At 40.6% G+C, this 14,712-nt stretch overlaps 1 protein-coding gene across 8 annotated transcripts in view; it reads left to right on the plus strand.

Moving 5' to 3' along the window:
- znf536 (zinc finger protein 536) overlaps positions 1 to 14,712 on the plus strand; it is a 209,177-nt gene that overhangs the window by 101,990 nt on the left and 92,475 nt on the right. For 7 of the 8 annotated variants that reach the window (XM_061737297.1, XM_061737265.1, XM_061737241.1 and 4 more), the window contains one exon: positions 4,264 to 6,563. In XM_061737297.1, the coding sequence (XP_061593281.1) occupies positions 4,265 to 6,563 (2,299 nt within the window). In that variant the 5' untranslated portion in view covers position 4,264. Of the gene's footprint in view, positions 1 to 1,107; positions 1,194 to 4,263; positions 6,564 to 14,712 lie in introns of those variants that run through there. The other variant, XM_061737289.1, reaches the window with a different exon arrangement.

The raw sequence follows: 14,712 nt of genomic DNA on the forward strand, positions 1-14,712 counted from the left end.
GGACCACCAAAAGAACAAAACACAAACCAGGGAGAAACTCGTATCTGGTGTGTTCTACCTACCAAAGCACAAACTCGAACTAAACCATCTTTTGCCAAGAGGTAGCCTAATTGATCTTTGAAAGGATGGGGAAGTTATGTTTGTACTTGGAAAAAACACAAGTTTTTAATTAATCCAAATGTCCCTTCTGCTCGTCTAATCACTAAATATTTAGCATTATAATCTGAGCCAATGCAACACATGGTAAATACCCACATTGTCCCTTCAACATCAGATTGCTGTTGCTTCTAACCCCTCGTGTCATTAACGATTTGGTGAAAAAAATGATTGAATTCAGCATTTTGAGAACAATGATTGATTTGTTTAACGCAAAGAATTTGTTCATGAGGACCTAATGAGGTATTGCATTGTGATAAGTTGATGGGATTTGTGTCGATAAATGCCAAAATAACAAAGTAAAGTCCATGTAATGGCTTTTCGATCCTCTTTTGCCACCACCCCCACCCCATCCTCGTCTTAAATGTCAGGGAAAACTTTTATGACAAAAAACTCTTACAGCAATTTCAAAAGTGTGTTGAGAATTATGTTTGTCATTGTTTATTTTAATATGAATATATAATAGGCAGCTATTCCTAGTACTGAAACTGTCTTTCATGTACAATAAATTATAGGGTTACAATTAGAGAGGAGCACATTTTAATCCCATATGCATTTATGATGCATGCTGCTATTGATAAGACGAAAATGAACTGAGCACATTTAAATGGTGACTGGGTGACTGAAATACACTTCCATTGTGTTACAGATACCACTTATAATTAAGCTGAGGATTGAAGAGAAACCAAGTGAAATCACTTTCTGCGCGTGTAGAAATGAGCAGAGGATTTGGTGTGTTTACGGGCACACGTGGTGCTTTGCTGAATATTAAACCACAAACTATAAAGACGACAACTGAACCTTCGTGAGAAAATGCTAAAGGAAGTGTTTGTGGTTTTGGAGGTATCAGAGGAGCCAATAGTTTTTAATGAGGCAGCATTGCTGCACATGCCAGGAAATGATAAGGTTATACAGGTTACAATAACGGCAGACAGATACAGTACCAGTGCAAAAGTGAACCGTACATCTGCTGCTCAAAACAGACAAAGAGGCTTTTTAGGGAGAACGGTTCCCCAAGACTGTCCTGAACATGACTGGTAAGAATGAGAAAAAAGAGAAAGAGAACTTTTAAAACTTGATCCTATTTTGTGAATATTGTCTTTAGTGGTGTTCTATATGTCGGCATTGTAAGAGAAACAGGATATTGTCAGACCAGCAAGAGAGTGCTGGATGACTTGCAACATACTCTCTGTGTCTTTTAGAGGGCATTCACATATTGAATTGTTGTCTGTAGTCAAAGGATTGTGTTTGAGCATGTCTTTGCCTCAGTGTCTATGCGTTCCTTCTCGCACATCACCCTCAAATTCCCTCGCATGTGTGTGTTGATATGAGCAGAGGGGGGATGTCACATAAGAAATGTCCTTTTTAATCAGGGGGAAAAAAATATAAAATGACTCGGGAGCAAGGCAAGCATATTAATGTGCCTCATTTGCATACGCTCGTCAGCCAGGATACGTTTATAAAAAAACACAAACTGGATTCGTCAGTTCATTTCACATTATTCCATTGTCTATCTGCCTTTGTTATATGTTAAAGATAAAGGCAGAAATCAAATTGAAGAAAAGGGCAAGCTGCTATCTCCCCAAATGAGCAACAGCTCATCAACCTAGTTTAAATCACAGATTTCTATTCCAAAAGGCAGACGCTGCGTCTGTAAAAAGGGCCCGTGCAAATAAGGTCTTCTCCAATATATTCGTGGCTAGTGATGGACGCTGCAGTGTCACATAAATACAATTTCACATCTACGTTTTTTTTAAAGAAGGTTTATCTTTCCCAATTCTGGCAGTGAAACGCACACACATACACACACACATATGTATATGTATATTGTACATATATTATATATTGTATATATGTATATTGTTTCCCTATTATATATATATATATATATATATATATATATATATATATATATATATATATATATATATATATATATATATATACTGTATATATATATATATATATATATATATATATATACTGTATATATATATATATATATATATATATATATATATATATATATATATATATATACATATATATATATATATATATATATATATACAGTATATATATATATATATATATATATATATATATATATATATATATATATATATATATATATATATATATATATATATATATATATATATATATATATATATATATACAGTATATATACTGTATATGTGTGTGTGTATGTGTGTGTGTTACATGGGAATAGGGAGTACAGTAGAGGCATATCCAAGCGTTACATACCGGTACGAGCCAGAAGAACATAGCATACCCATTATGTTCCTGATGAATTCAGTAGAATTGCTTTACGATACTTGCGGGGAGAAATAAGAAGAATTCAAAGGGCAACCCACAAGTGTCACATTCCTTTACACACAAGTGGAAACTGGTCACAGTGTGTAATTCATGTCCTCAAGATAAGAATCCACCATCAACACTGTGTTGGAGGGTCCAGTGACTACAAGAACAGGCACCTCTTATGTCTGCTAAACTCCCACTGAGAGGAGGGGAGAGAGGGAAAGAGAATATTTTTCAAGTGAACAAGATGCCAGATGAACCAACCATAACATCAGTCCACCACACTTGTATATGTATGGTAGGTGGAGAATGAGAAGAGGAAAGAGAGTTGTGCTGATTCTTAGATGACTTTAAGTCCCTGTAAGGTCTCCACCAAAGATACAGAGTAAAACAACCAAATCACCTGTTAATTCTTGCGCCTCCATGAAAGGATTTTATTTTTTATGTCATAATCACATAATAAAGCCCATTCCTTCCACTTTTACAAAGCAGTATATAATCAGCTTAATGAGATATTATTCAATATTTTGTTGATCAAAGCAGCACCACGGTTATTGTTTCTGAGGGTTTGACCCCTGCAAGCAGCCAGCAAGTGTGCCAATAGATCTTTATACCTCTCCATCTGGAGAACAGATGGATCTGCATTTAAACCAATGTTGCTCTTTTTAAATGTATTAATAGACTCTAGTTTGACATGTGGAATGAAAACACTTGCGATGATGGTGCAACATGGAATAAAAATGATGATATGTTTCAGTCGATCAGTCCAGAGCTTCAATATCATTCTGTTGCTGAAAGTAGGGTGAATATTTTAAATAAAAGCACTCACAGCCATTAAAAAAAACAGAATTGGCAAAAAAATTGGATTAATATAGCTAAATGACTGGAGTAGTAGTATTAAACGTAATTGTGTTCAACTTTGCTAAACTTTCAGCGCTGATCAATCCACACCACTATACAGTAGGTAGGCAAAATGTTGTGGAAATAAGTTGCCTAGTCTTTTTTATCTTCATCAAACTTGATGGTTTACAGTTATTTATTTACAGTATGCATTTATCAGGCAGTGCACTATCCAATGCCTTTTTGGATATAGCACAAACACTGTTTATACATCCATTAACAGTTATGTTATTTTCTCCATTTTTAAAACTGAATCTTGGAGAGTCAGGTCTAGAGAACAAGACAAGAGTGACTTCAGGAAATGGAAAGGTGCAGAGGGAGAGCCATGAGATTCACATCAAATGTATTATGGCTCTTTAATGGAATAGTTCACAATAACAAGTGTCGTAGCTCTAAGATAAGAACACTGTGTTTACTGGAGTAACCCCTTGGTTTTAAGTGCTTTTGTAAATATCATAATTGTAGTATCGAGGTGGCTTTCCCACAATGCATTTGCTCCATTTCATTAAGGCGTGTAATTGGAGGAATTCTGATAGGATGGGCACAAGCTTAATTATACACTTCTCACTGTGTTTACAAAGTAATTATTCCATCCAAAATGATTTTACATTTTGAAAAAGTTCTAAGGCATCATAGCAGCCCTCGAGTCCCTTGGTGCTGACAACCCACTTGTGTTGTTCATCAAAAACAGTGTGTCTCATTTGTACCATGTGATACATTGCTGGTTTTGTTTCCCTATAAAATTAAGTAACGCATTAGTATTACCAATACCTCACTTTGTCCTTTAATATTTTTTCACATTTTTGTATTTAACTGTGGCTGTTAAATGAAATGCTCAATGGATTTATTCCTAAAATCTTTCCTTTTGTCTGTATGCTTCTACAGGATGGAGGACTCTAGTTTATGTCTTGGTGTATCATCAGCGGTGCCTGACACCGATGCCCATCTCAGCAGTGCCGTATTAAATGGCCGCTACCCTATTAGTCAGAAGCTTCACCAGCTGACTGCCCAGCTAGGACACGCCTTCCCAGACCTACACCGCCCACAACAGATTCCTGAAGAGAAAGCAGCCACACCTTTGGATGAGAAGACACACCACGCAGCACTAGCCAGTCAACCTATCAGCAGCCAGATGGCTCTGCTAGCCAATCAACTCAACCGAAACATTGATGCAGGGGCACTAAGTGGGCTGAATGGGCGTGTTGACCTGCAGCAGTTTCTCAATGGGCAGAACTTGGGCATTATGTCTCAAATGAATGATATTGAAGATGACGCCCGCAAGAACAGGAAGTATCCCTGTCCACTGTGTGGGAAACGCTTCCGTTTTAACAGCATTCTGTCACTACACATGCGCACACACACAGGAGAAAAGCCATTCAAGTGCCCCTACTGCGACCACAGAGCGGCTCAAAAGGGCAACTTGAAGATCCATCTCCGCACCCACAAACTGGGGAATCTTGGTAAGGGCCGTGGCCGTGTCCGAGAAGAGAACAGGCTGCTGCATGAGCTTGAAGAGAGGGCAATCCTTAGGGATAAGCAGATGAGAGGGAGCGGCAGTCTCCTCCAAACTACTCAAACACATCACCTGGGCCTCAACAGCAACTCAAACACCCATCAGCAGCTGATTGGTTCAGCCTGTGGGCCCCCACCCTCATCTGGCTTTGCCACTCCAGACACACCAATCCAGCCCTCCTCTTCTCCCAAGCCAGCTGGAACCCAGGATGAACAGTCCCTGAACCCGACAACAGGTTTTCGTTGTACCTTCTGCAAAGGCAAGTTCAAGAAACGTGAAGAACTAGACCGTCACATCCGCATACTCCACAAGCCCTACAAGTGTACTCTATGTGAGTTTGCAGCTTCCCATGAAGAAGAACTTATAAGTCACGTGGAAAAGGCCCACATCACAGCTGAAACCACACAAGGGGGAGGATCTGGTGGAGCTGGTGGTACGCAGATGGCCACAGAATTTCGTTGTGATGTGTGTGGCCAAGTGTTCAGCCAAGCTTGGTTCCTCAAAGGTCACATGCGAAAGCACAAGGACTCTTTTGAACACTGCTGCCAAATCTGTGGCCGACGCTTCAAGGAGCCCTGGTTCCTGAAGAACCACATGAAGGTGCATCTGAACAAACTGGCCATCAAAAGTAAGCCACCCCAGCACAGTGAGCAGGACATGACTGCTGTTAGTAGCATGAGCAACCTGGCCCAAGAAGCTCACGCCAACCTTTATTCTCGCTACATATCCTGTCTTCAAGGAGGCTTCCTTTCACCTGACAAACAGGGCTTGAGTGAGCAGCACCAGATGCTGGCTAAAGCGGGGATAGTCATGAAGGAGAAGGAAATGTTAGGAAAACTACTAGGGCCAATGGCAGGAGGCTTGGGTCACGCCCTGGGTGAAAATGAAAAGCGCTCGCTCCTTGGTTGTCTCAATCTTGTGCCCCCACTCAAATCAAGCTGCATGGAGCGCCTTCAGGCAGCTGCAAAGGTGGCAGAGATGGACTCTCTCAATAACTACCAAGCCTGGCAGATAATGGCCCGTGGAATGGATATGGATAGGGCTTTTATGCCTAAAGATCAACAGCAGCACCCCCCACCACATGTAACTCCAGAGCAGGAAGTTGAGATCGGTGGTGCGGGACCCTTGGCTTCTTACTCAAAAGACAAACAAGATTACTCCTTGATTGCTTCCAGTGATAGCTCAAAGCAAAAGCAGATCTCGGAGGCCATACAGGGTTCCAAGGCCTCTAGTGGAACCATGATACCCATTAAAGAGGATGGAAGAGGCTTTGAAAGTCATCGTGACCTAATGCTTCACCACGGTAGTGCTGATGCTCATGGAGCCCTGACTGGCTTAGGAGTCCCAAACATTGAATACAGCCTTTCCAATCTGTCTGGTCTGAAGGACAAGCCTTCAGAGTGCCCTGACTGTGGCCGCGTCTTCAGAACCTACCATCAAATGGTTGTCCACTCCCGAGTACATGGTAAAGACAGGAGAGGCATTGACGAAGCCCTTCAGCAAGGTGTTGATGAACGCCGCGGCTCAGCCAGCGACCCCGAGTCCCAATCCATCAGCCGCTCCACCACCCCTGGTTCATCCAACGTGACAGAAGAGAGCGGCGCTGGGGGAGGACACTCACAGACGGGCAGCATCCAAGATGACAGCCCACACCCCTCTTCACCATCTTCAGGTAAGAGAGTCAACTGTAGAATCAAAAAAATCAAACACTACCTTTTTGCCACTCATTTTAATTATTGTTATCTTTGATGACATTTTATCAAAAATCACATTTTTTTAGCTTAATCCTTACTTGATCATCATTCCAGTGTTAGTTTCTCATTATCCAGCTTCCACCATGTTTGTTTTTTGTTTCCACAAAGAATTTTATAGATTTCCATTCCCTTCATGACTTAATACCCTATGTCAAATGTCCACACACCCTTCCACAGCCTTCCAATTAGGTTTGCACCAAGATACAACACCTCCTCAGATGTATATACTGTATTTGTAAAACGTTTGTGTTAGGTCATGGTACGTGGGCATATATTGCCTCACTTGCAAGCTCCTCGACTCAGTTACTACGTTGTTTTGTTGTTGCCACAGTTCTCAATAAACCACAGAGGTCTCCAGAGAACGTAAACCAACCAGATTCGCTATTGTTTCGTCATCTGCACGTTAGCCGCCTGTGTCCCTGCGGAGCATGAGTAAAGACTAGCAACGTAGGGACAAACTTGTTTTAACCACAGTGATTAATACATGTCTTTAATAAATATGGTGGAGAAAAGCAAACCCCTCCCCTCTCTCCTTCCCAGCAAACACAGGCCGGCTGAAGCTAGATAAGTGTATGTTTAGTGGGATTAAGGGAGACTCATTGCTAATGATTACACAAGTTTTTAAAGGTAACTTTTGGTTTGCTCCTCGGGGCACAATGCTGGCATTAAGAATCGTGTGCAGTAATTAGGTCACGAATATGCGATAATCAGTCGGTTTAAGCTAAACAAGACACTAATTAAAGATATACATATAAAGCAGGCCAAAAAAATTAGCGAACTTCATTTGCAACTGTGAGGATGTGCTCTTAAGTCTTTTGAGAGAAAATATAAATATATATAAATATAAATCAGAGTGGCTTAGCTTAAGGCTGTAAGCAACTTAATTCCACCAGTGGAGATGAAATTGTTTATTTATTCACAGAGGCATGAAGTCCTTATCATGCCCGTGTAGTGTGATGGGTTTGAACATGGGACAGGCTATGTTTATTTTAATCTAAGAAATAATAACAGACAACCCCCCACCCCAATTAGGAATTAATGAAAATGAGAGTGAGATAAAAACCTATTTTCTTTATAGAGACTATTAAACATAACACTTTCTCTACAGAGTGGGGGTGTAGCGGATGTAATTATCTTCTGAATTTTAATGCTGGAAGTTTTTCGCTCCATATCTACCCCACTCCCCCCGCCTCTCTTTCTCTGTCTCAGCATCTCCCACTCTCTCTCTGTCTTGAGTTAAGCACCCCAAATCTGATGGGAACAGCTTGTGGCATTTCAAAAACTTGAGAAGCACTTTACACAGTATGCAAAATAAACAAATTAAAGCTAACTGAAAATGAAACCAATAGCATTCACCAAACGGTATCAAAGTCGAAAAGGATCTCATTAGATTTATTTGAGCAGTTAAATCTTGAGGTAAATTTTGGTCACCATTTTCAGAGAAAGAGGCCAGAGTTAAAACAAGAATAATCCAATTAAATATAAATGAGAACAGTGCCACTCTGCAGGTTACTCTAAGCTATAACGTTGTGTGTGTGTGTGTGTGTGTGTGTGTGTGTGTGTGTGTGGGTGTGTGTGTGTGCGTGTGGTTTGTGTACAGGTGTCACCCTCATGTACTCAAACACCCTTACATCTTGTAGAGGTTTTACGTGAGTGGATGAGATCTCTGACGGTAAAATTAACTGCAACAGGACTAAATATATTTGTGGAGAATACTAGTGTAAAAATATCACACAAATAAACAGACAGGAACACGTGTTATCAAAAAGAGTAAACAGATTTCACAATTGAAATGCTAACGTTTGTTTTACCACTTCCTGTTTAGTTTTTTTTTTTTTAACTTTTGTTCACAACTCACACAATCTCATTCACGTTTGGACCTCAGGGATAATAAAATTAGAAGCTTTGACGTGTGAGATTTATGTGTGGTGAAAGGTGTCATACTTTTTCACTGCATAAGTGCTTGTTTTATGTGTGTGTGTGTGAGTGTGTGTGTGTGTGTGTGTGGGTGTGTGTGAGTGTGTGTTTGGGTTGCGTTAAGACTGTGAGCTTACAGCTCCACAGGTGGCCGCTGCGCCATTGTTTTTACCTTAATAACTCGGCTACTCAAAGAAGAGCGTGTGATTTCCCTGTAAGTGCGTGCACCTGCGAGTGTGTGCACATGTACGTGTGAGCCTCACCTCCGCAGAGCAGCCCACTGCAATTTTGAGTTAAACTTAAATTACAGTAATCAACGATAACATCTCAACTGTGAAAGAAGGTCGTCTCCGGCACTCTTGTTTTTGAGATGGCACTTGTTTAAAAGTAAGCAATGAGAGGAAGAAAGAAACAGAGGGAAGAAAAAGAGCATAAAAACAAAAGCAGACTTCTCCTCTGAAGACCTTCCTGATTAAACATAGCTCAGCATCTAACCTTGAGAAGGTTTTACACACACACACACACACACACACACACACACACACATATATATATATATATATATATATTTTTTTTTCGGGATAAAAGGATGTGATCACAGTAGGGATGGGCGGTATGGACTAAAGAATTTATCACAATAATTTCTGGCATTTATCCTGATAACGATAAAAATTACAATAAAAGAAATACCAATTCAGCCCCCAAAATATTGCTCTAAAAGAATACTAAATGCTACTAAACGTCATCAATGGGAATTTATCTTTCTTTCTTTCTTTCTTTCTTTCTTTCTTTCTTTCTTTCTTTCTTTCTTTCTTTCTTTCTTTCTTTCTTTCTTTCTTTCTTTCTTTCTTTCTTTCTTTCTTTCTTTCTTTCTTTCTTTCTTTCTTTCTTTCTTTCTGGCTCATTTCCTTCCTTCCTTCCTTCCTTCCTTCCTTCCTTCCTTCCTTCCTTCCTTCCTTCCTTCCTTCCTTCCTTCCTTCCTTCCTTCCTTCCTTCCTTCCTTCCTTCCTTCCTTCCTTCCTTCCTTCCTCCCTCCCTCCCTCCCTCCCTCCCTCCCTTCCTTCCTTCCTTCCTTCCTTCCTTCCTTCCTTCCTTCCTTTCTTCCTCCCTCCCTCCCTCCCTCCCTCCCTTCCTTCCTTCCTTCCTTCCTTCCTTCCTTCCTTCCTTCCTTCCTTCCTTCCTTCCTTCCTTCCTTCCTTCCTTCCTTCCTTCCTTCCTTCCTTCCTTCCTTCCTTCCTTCCATCCTTCCTTCCTTCCTTTCTCCCTCCCTCCCTCCCTCCCTCCCTCCCTCCCTTCCTTCCTTCCTTCCTTCCTTCCTTCCTTCCTTCCTTCCTTCCTTCCTTCCTTCCTTCCTTCCTTCCTTCCTTCCTTCCTTCCTTCCTTCCTTCCTTCCTTCTTTCTTTCCTTCCTTCCCATACATTGTGCGTGGATTTAACACAGAACCATAAATCATCTTTACACAAAAACATCATCAACGGGAATTTATCTTTTTTACCGCGAGATGACAAATTCTTACCGTGGGGAATTATTTTGACGGTTTATCGTGAACGGTAAAATATCACCCATTCCTAGATCACAGGCAAGCCTATCATTTCCTATCATCGTTTGACTCCTTGTTCTTGAATGGACTTGCCACCAAAGTATTGATCAGACCTTGAAGAAGCTGTATCAGTAGAAAACAGAGTAAAGCAGACGTCTAAGACAGTTTCAGCAACAGGTATTCGTGATGCAAACGATGCCGCGAGTGCTGAGGAGCGCATACTCATTTCCCTCTATCCCCTCTTTTACTCACAAGCAAACGTCTATAGAAAATATGCACTTTGCGTGATAGGACCTCTGCTAAATCTGTTCAAAACTGGCTTTGTTGCATGTATATAGGGCCTAAAGCGGCATGTATTTCCACTGCCTCCCTGCCATCCCTAATACCTACTCCCACCTCTCCGCTCGTGGCTGTAAACGATGCTATACACCTCCCTCTGGCTCCCTCCTTCTTTTACTCACTCAGGAGAATCCCCCATGTCTACATTTTCTTTTGCGTTTTAACATGGCAGGGATTAGCCTGCATATCCCTGGTCTTACCACAGCTCAAACAAGCAAAGCAAAATGCTTGCTCCATACAAATTGAAATTGGATTTGCCAACTTGACGCCTTAGGTTATAAAGCATGGATATTCATCTAATTGCAACAGTGCAATGGGGGCGTAATTACACATACAGACAAACTGTAACAGTGTAATTACTGTGTCATTGAAACAGGAATAGAGTAGACTTGAACAAAATCCAGACCACGAAGAGTAGGAATGATGACAAACCCAATAGCTATCACATGTGATAATATATAAAATGCTTGCAGTGCTGGTCACATAATCGTTTAGCTGGGGCATTTATTGATTTTCATTTGCTCTCTATTATTTAAGATGCATGTAGTGCACAAATAACAAAAGGAAAAACAAAAATGACTGAAAGTATGGCAGGGATGAGAATTCAGCTGCTGCACAGTTTGTAGTGTCGTCTCACCCGAAGAGGATGTTGTGGTTTTCTGTGGATGTTCTGACTCTACAGTCAACACATGCCGTCTATCAGTTCAAGATTGCCTGTAGGTGTGAACAGTCGTGTGTCTTTACACGTCAACCCTTTGACCTACTGGCAACCACCCTGCCAGGACCTTCTTGCCAAACATCAGCTGGAACACGGCAGAAAAAAGGCTGCGAACAGCGGATGGATGGGATTAAACACAAAGAACTGTAGACACATTCTGTAAAGACACATTTCTGGGCAGGAGACTGTATTTGTCGACTGGCAGACTGAAGACGGTAGAAAGTTCCTCGTACTAGCTTCTCTAACCTCAACACTGAGATCAGCTGTAAGCCAGTAGAGGATAACTAACCACATAAATAAGAAAATAAAGAAAGAAAGAAAGAAACAGATTTAATATGATAGTAATGTATTTCCCCCCTCTAGCTCGCGTGCCAAACAAGTATGAATAATGAATATTGATTTAATATAAACTAACGATGGATGTAAAGTAGGGCTGTTCGATTTTGCCCAAAAATAAAATCTCGATTTTTTTCTCTCAAAATCCGATTTTCGATTACGTTTTGTGAATTGACAAAAGAAATGATTTCAAATATGCTGTTTTTTTATTGAACATTTGCCCCATTGGGCTTTAAGTGCAAACTTTGCTCTTATTAAACCAAAAATGAATGAATAAAGTGCAAAACTCTGTAAAATAAGTTGAAAAAAAGTTTAAAAAAATATAATAACATATAAAGTTTTATCTCTGAAAAAAAAATCAGCAAATCAGAACCTGCAAACATACAGTAAGTTATATTTCCAATTAAATAAAACAAGACATTTTCAAATTAAACTAAACTGGGTCTTTGCATGCTAAATAATAATGCAACCCATGAAGGAGGTAGAGGTGTGTAATGTCAGTCATTACATTTGCTTGTATTGAGAGGTATTTCCATCAATCATTAATATGTGTGCAGACAAGGTAAAAAAAAAAAAAAAAAAAAAGTGAAAAATCGATTTTACGATTTTCACGTTTTAACATCGTTCTAATTACATAATCGCGATTACGATTTAAAATCGATTAATCGAACAGCCCTAATGTAAAGTAACTTTGTTCAGCACCTGCTAAAACCGTGTCGGGTGCACGACTGCTAAAAACACTGTTTTATGGAATATTTGCTGAATAAAGATGCAGTTTAACCCAGCCTTCAAGGTTGAAATGACAGAAACACAACACATGTAATAATTTAACTGAACAGAACAAACATTTAGCGCTACGATGGAGGACTGTCGTGTTGTTTCGCGCCACTTAAGACGAAAAAGATTATTGCGGTTGTGACGAAGCTTAAATGATAGCCCCCACCGGATTAATCCGGCGCTGCTTATGACCATGAATGAACACATAAGTCCAAACTTCAGTAAATCCACAAACAAACAGGAGGAAATAAAATAATCCCACAGTACAGTGTGGTTTTTTTTTTTTTTTTAGATTAATTCCATCTAAAAGCATGTTTAACTCGTGATCTTTTACAAAGCCACATTAACTCATTACTACTGTATAAGTTGCATTAAGCTGGCCACCTCTCACTTTAATCAATGCACTGAAAGCTAGCCATTCATCTGTGCATGTGTGCGCCACAGTAAAGTCGCATATGAAGCTATATGCATTAGCAAATAATGAATTACTTCTCTCTTTTTTTTTTTCCCATTTCTCCCTTCTGTGCAAATTACTTTGTCTTTGTAATTGACATCCGTGCCTCTACTACTACCCCCCTCTCACTATTCTTCTTTTCTCTATAATCAGAGAACTCAGTGGTTACAAAACCTGAGCTTCCTACCCCCCACTCATTTGAAGAAGTCTGGCCTGTCATATCTGTATTTTTTATGTGTCACCAAACTTAAATAGACAGTCATTGTGTTACAGGCACATTATTCCCTGAGCTGTGTTTTTTTGTACAGTAGGTCAGGACTATGGTGTCTGGTAAATGATAAAAGTTCTATTCAAATGCACTAATTGTCAGTGTGCTGCTCTGATTGACATGTCTTGGATAAATGCAGACTTAGTATTTTTGTACACGCTTGCACAATATAAAAGGCCAATTTATTCCTCTGTTCTCTTTTCTCTTTCTCCTTGCACAGTTCATTTGATTTTTCTCCTTTTTTTTGCGCTCTGCCTCTCTCCCTTTACCCCCATCTCTCAGACTCAATTTGTAAATATTACCCATGGTGGGAATTAGCTGAGGCTTTTTAGATATTTAAAAATTTTCAATTGTATTCCGGCGAGTGCGTTTGATGGAGGGGACGGCGGCGAGACTCGGTGTTGCTGCTCAGTATTCCTGGGTGGCGGTCGGTGGCCGGCCTCGTCCTTATGAAGCATTTATCAGCCCGTTTTATGTCTTAATGATCATGTTAGGATTCCCTGCTTGGTTATGAAGTCAGAACAGGGGGGAAAAATGAGCTGTTGAGAGTGAAGGAAAGAAAATGAAGGAAAGAAAAAAAAAAATGACACGGGCAATCCAGAAAATAAAGCGAGGAGGGAGGGGGGGTGGGGGGGGGATGACAGGGCATCACATTACTGGGTAAACAGCATTGCATTATGCCATCCACTCTTTTCAACTTCAAATCTTTACCAAAACATACTTTTCCCCTGGAAGACGCGTTCGCTCAGCGCACACACCTTCTCCCTCTTCTGTCTTCCCTGTTTTTGTTTTATGTCTTTATAATTAAAACACAATATTTATCTTTCCACAACAGAAGGCTGCCTTACACTGTCAGGTAGACTGCTGCATATTAATATTCTTAATACATCAACAAGCTATCTTCTCAGGTGTCATGTGCAAACGGAGCAGGAAGGGGAGGAAGAAAAAAGCTGACTCCAAAAATATATATATGCCTCCATGCACAACAGTTTGGAAGTCTGGAGGAAGTTGAGTTGACCATGCAGGAGAAGTGACTCAAAGTAAAAAGGAGAGCTTTGAAAGCGCGTTGGCAAGTGTGTTTCCCCCTTAGTCTGAACATTAAGATGCACATACAAATGCACAGATTCCAGAATAAATACGCATTTGTCCCTCTTTCAGTCAAAAAACTCGACACGGAAAGTTTTCTCCTCCTTTGATTGTTTATGTGTATGCTTAACAGAGGGTTGGAGGGCGAGGAGGGACGGGGGGAAAGCTGAATGATGCTGCAAGCCAAGTTCCTTTTCTCTGCGCCTGGTGACAGCTGTCTGACTCCCTCAATGTGGGATTCCTGTGAAATGAGGCAGGGCTCTCAGTCAGGGAATGCAAATGATGGCACTCGATTGCTAGGGAGTGCGACAGGGTTGGGGGTACAGTGGCTGCCGGTACGGTGGGTGAGGGGGAGAGCTTTGTTTGAGTAAGTCAACTCGGGCACGATCGGGTTTCCTCCCGCGTGTGAAAAAGCAAGAGAATACGTTGACCTTTGCCTTGTTAAATACGGAGGGCCCGCTATGTGATATAATGATCTAGGAATCTCTTTCTTGCCCGTTCGTCCCCTCATCCCGACTACTTTTTTTCCCCCCCTTGTTTCCCCTTCTTCTCTTTCTTTCTTTTCTCCCTCGCTTCATCATCCTGTAATTTTTGCCGGCCCTATTCTTCCCGGCTCAGTCCCCTCCTCTTAA

The sequence above is a fragment of the Cololabis saira genome, chromosome 2 (assembly GCF_033807715.1).
Source record: "Cololabis saira isolate AMF1-May2022 chromosome 2, fColSai1.1, whole genome shotgun sequence".
NCBI lineage: Eukaryota > Metazoa > Chordata > Actinopteri > Beloniformes > Belonidae > Cololabis > Cololabis saira.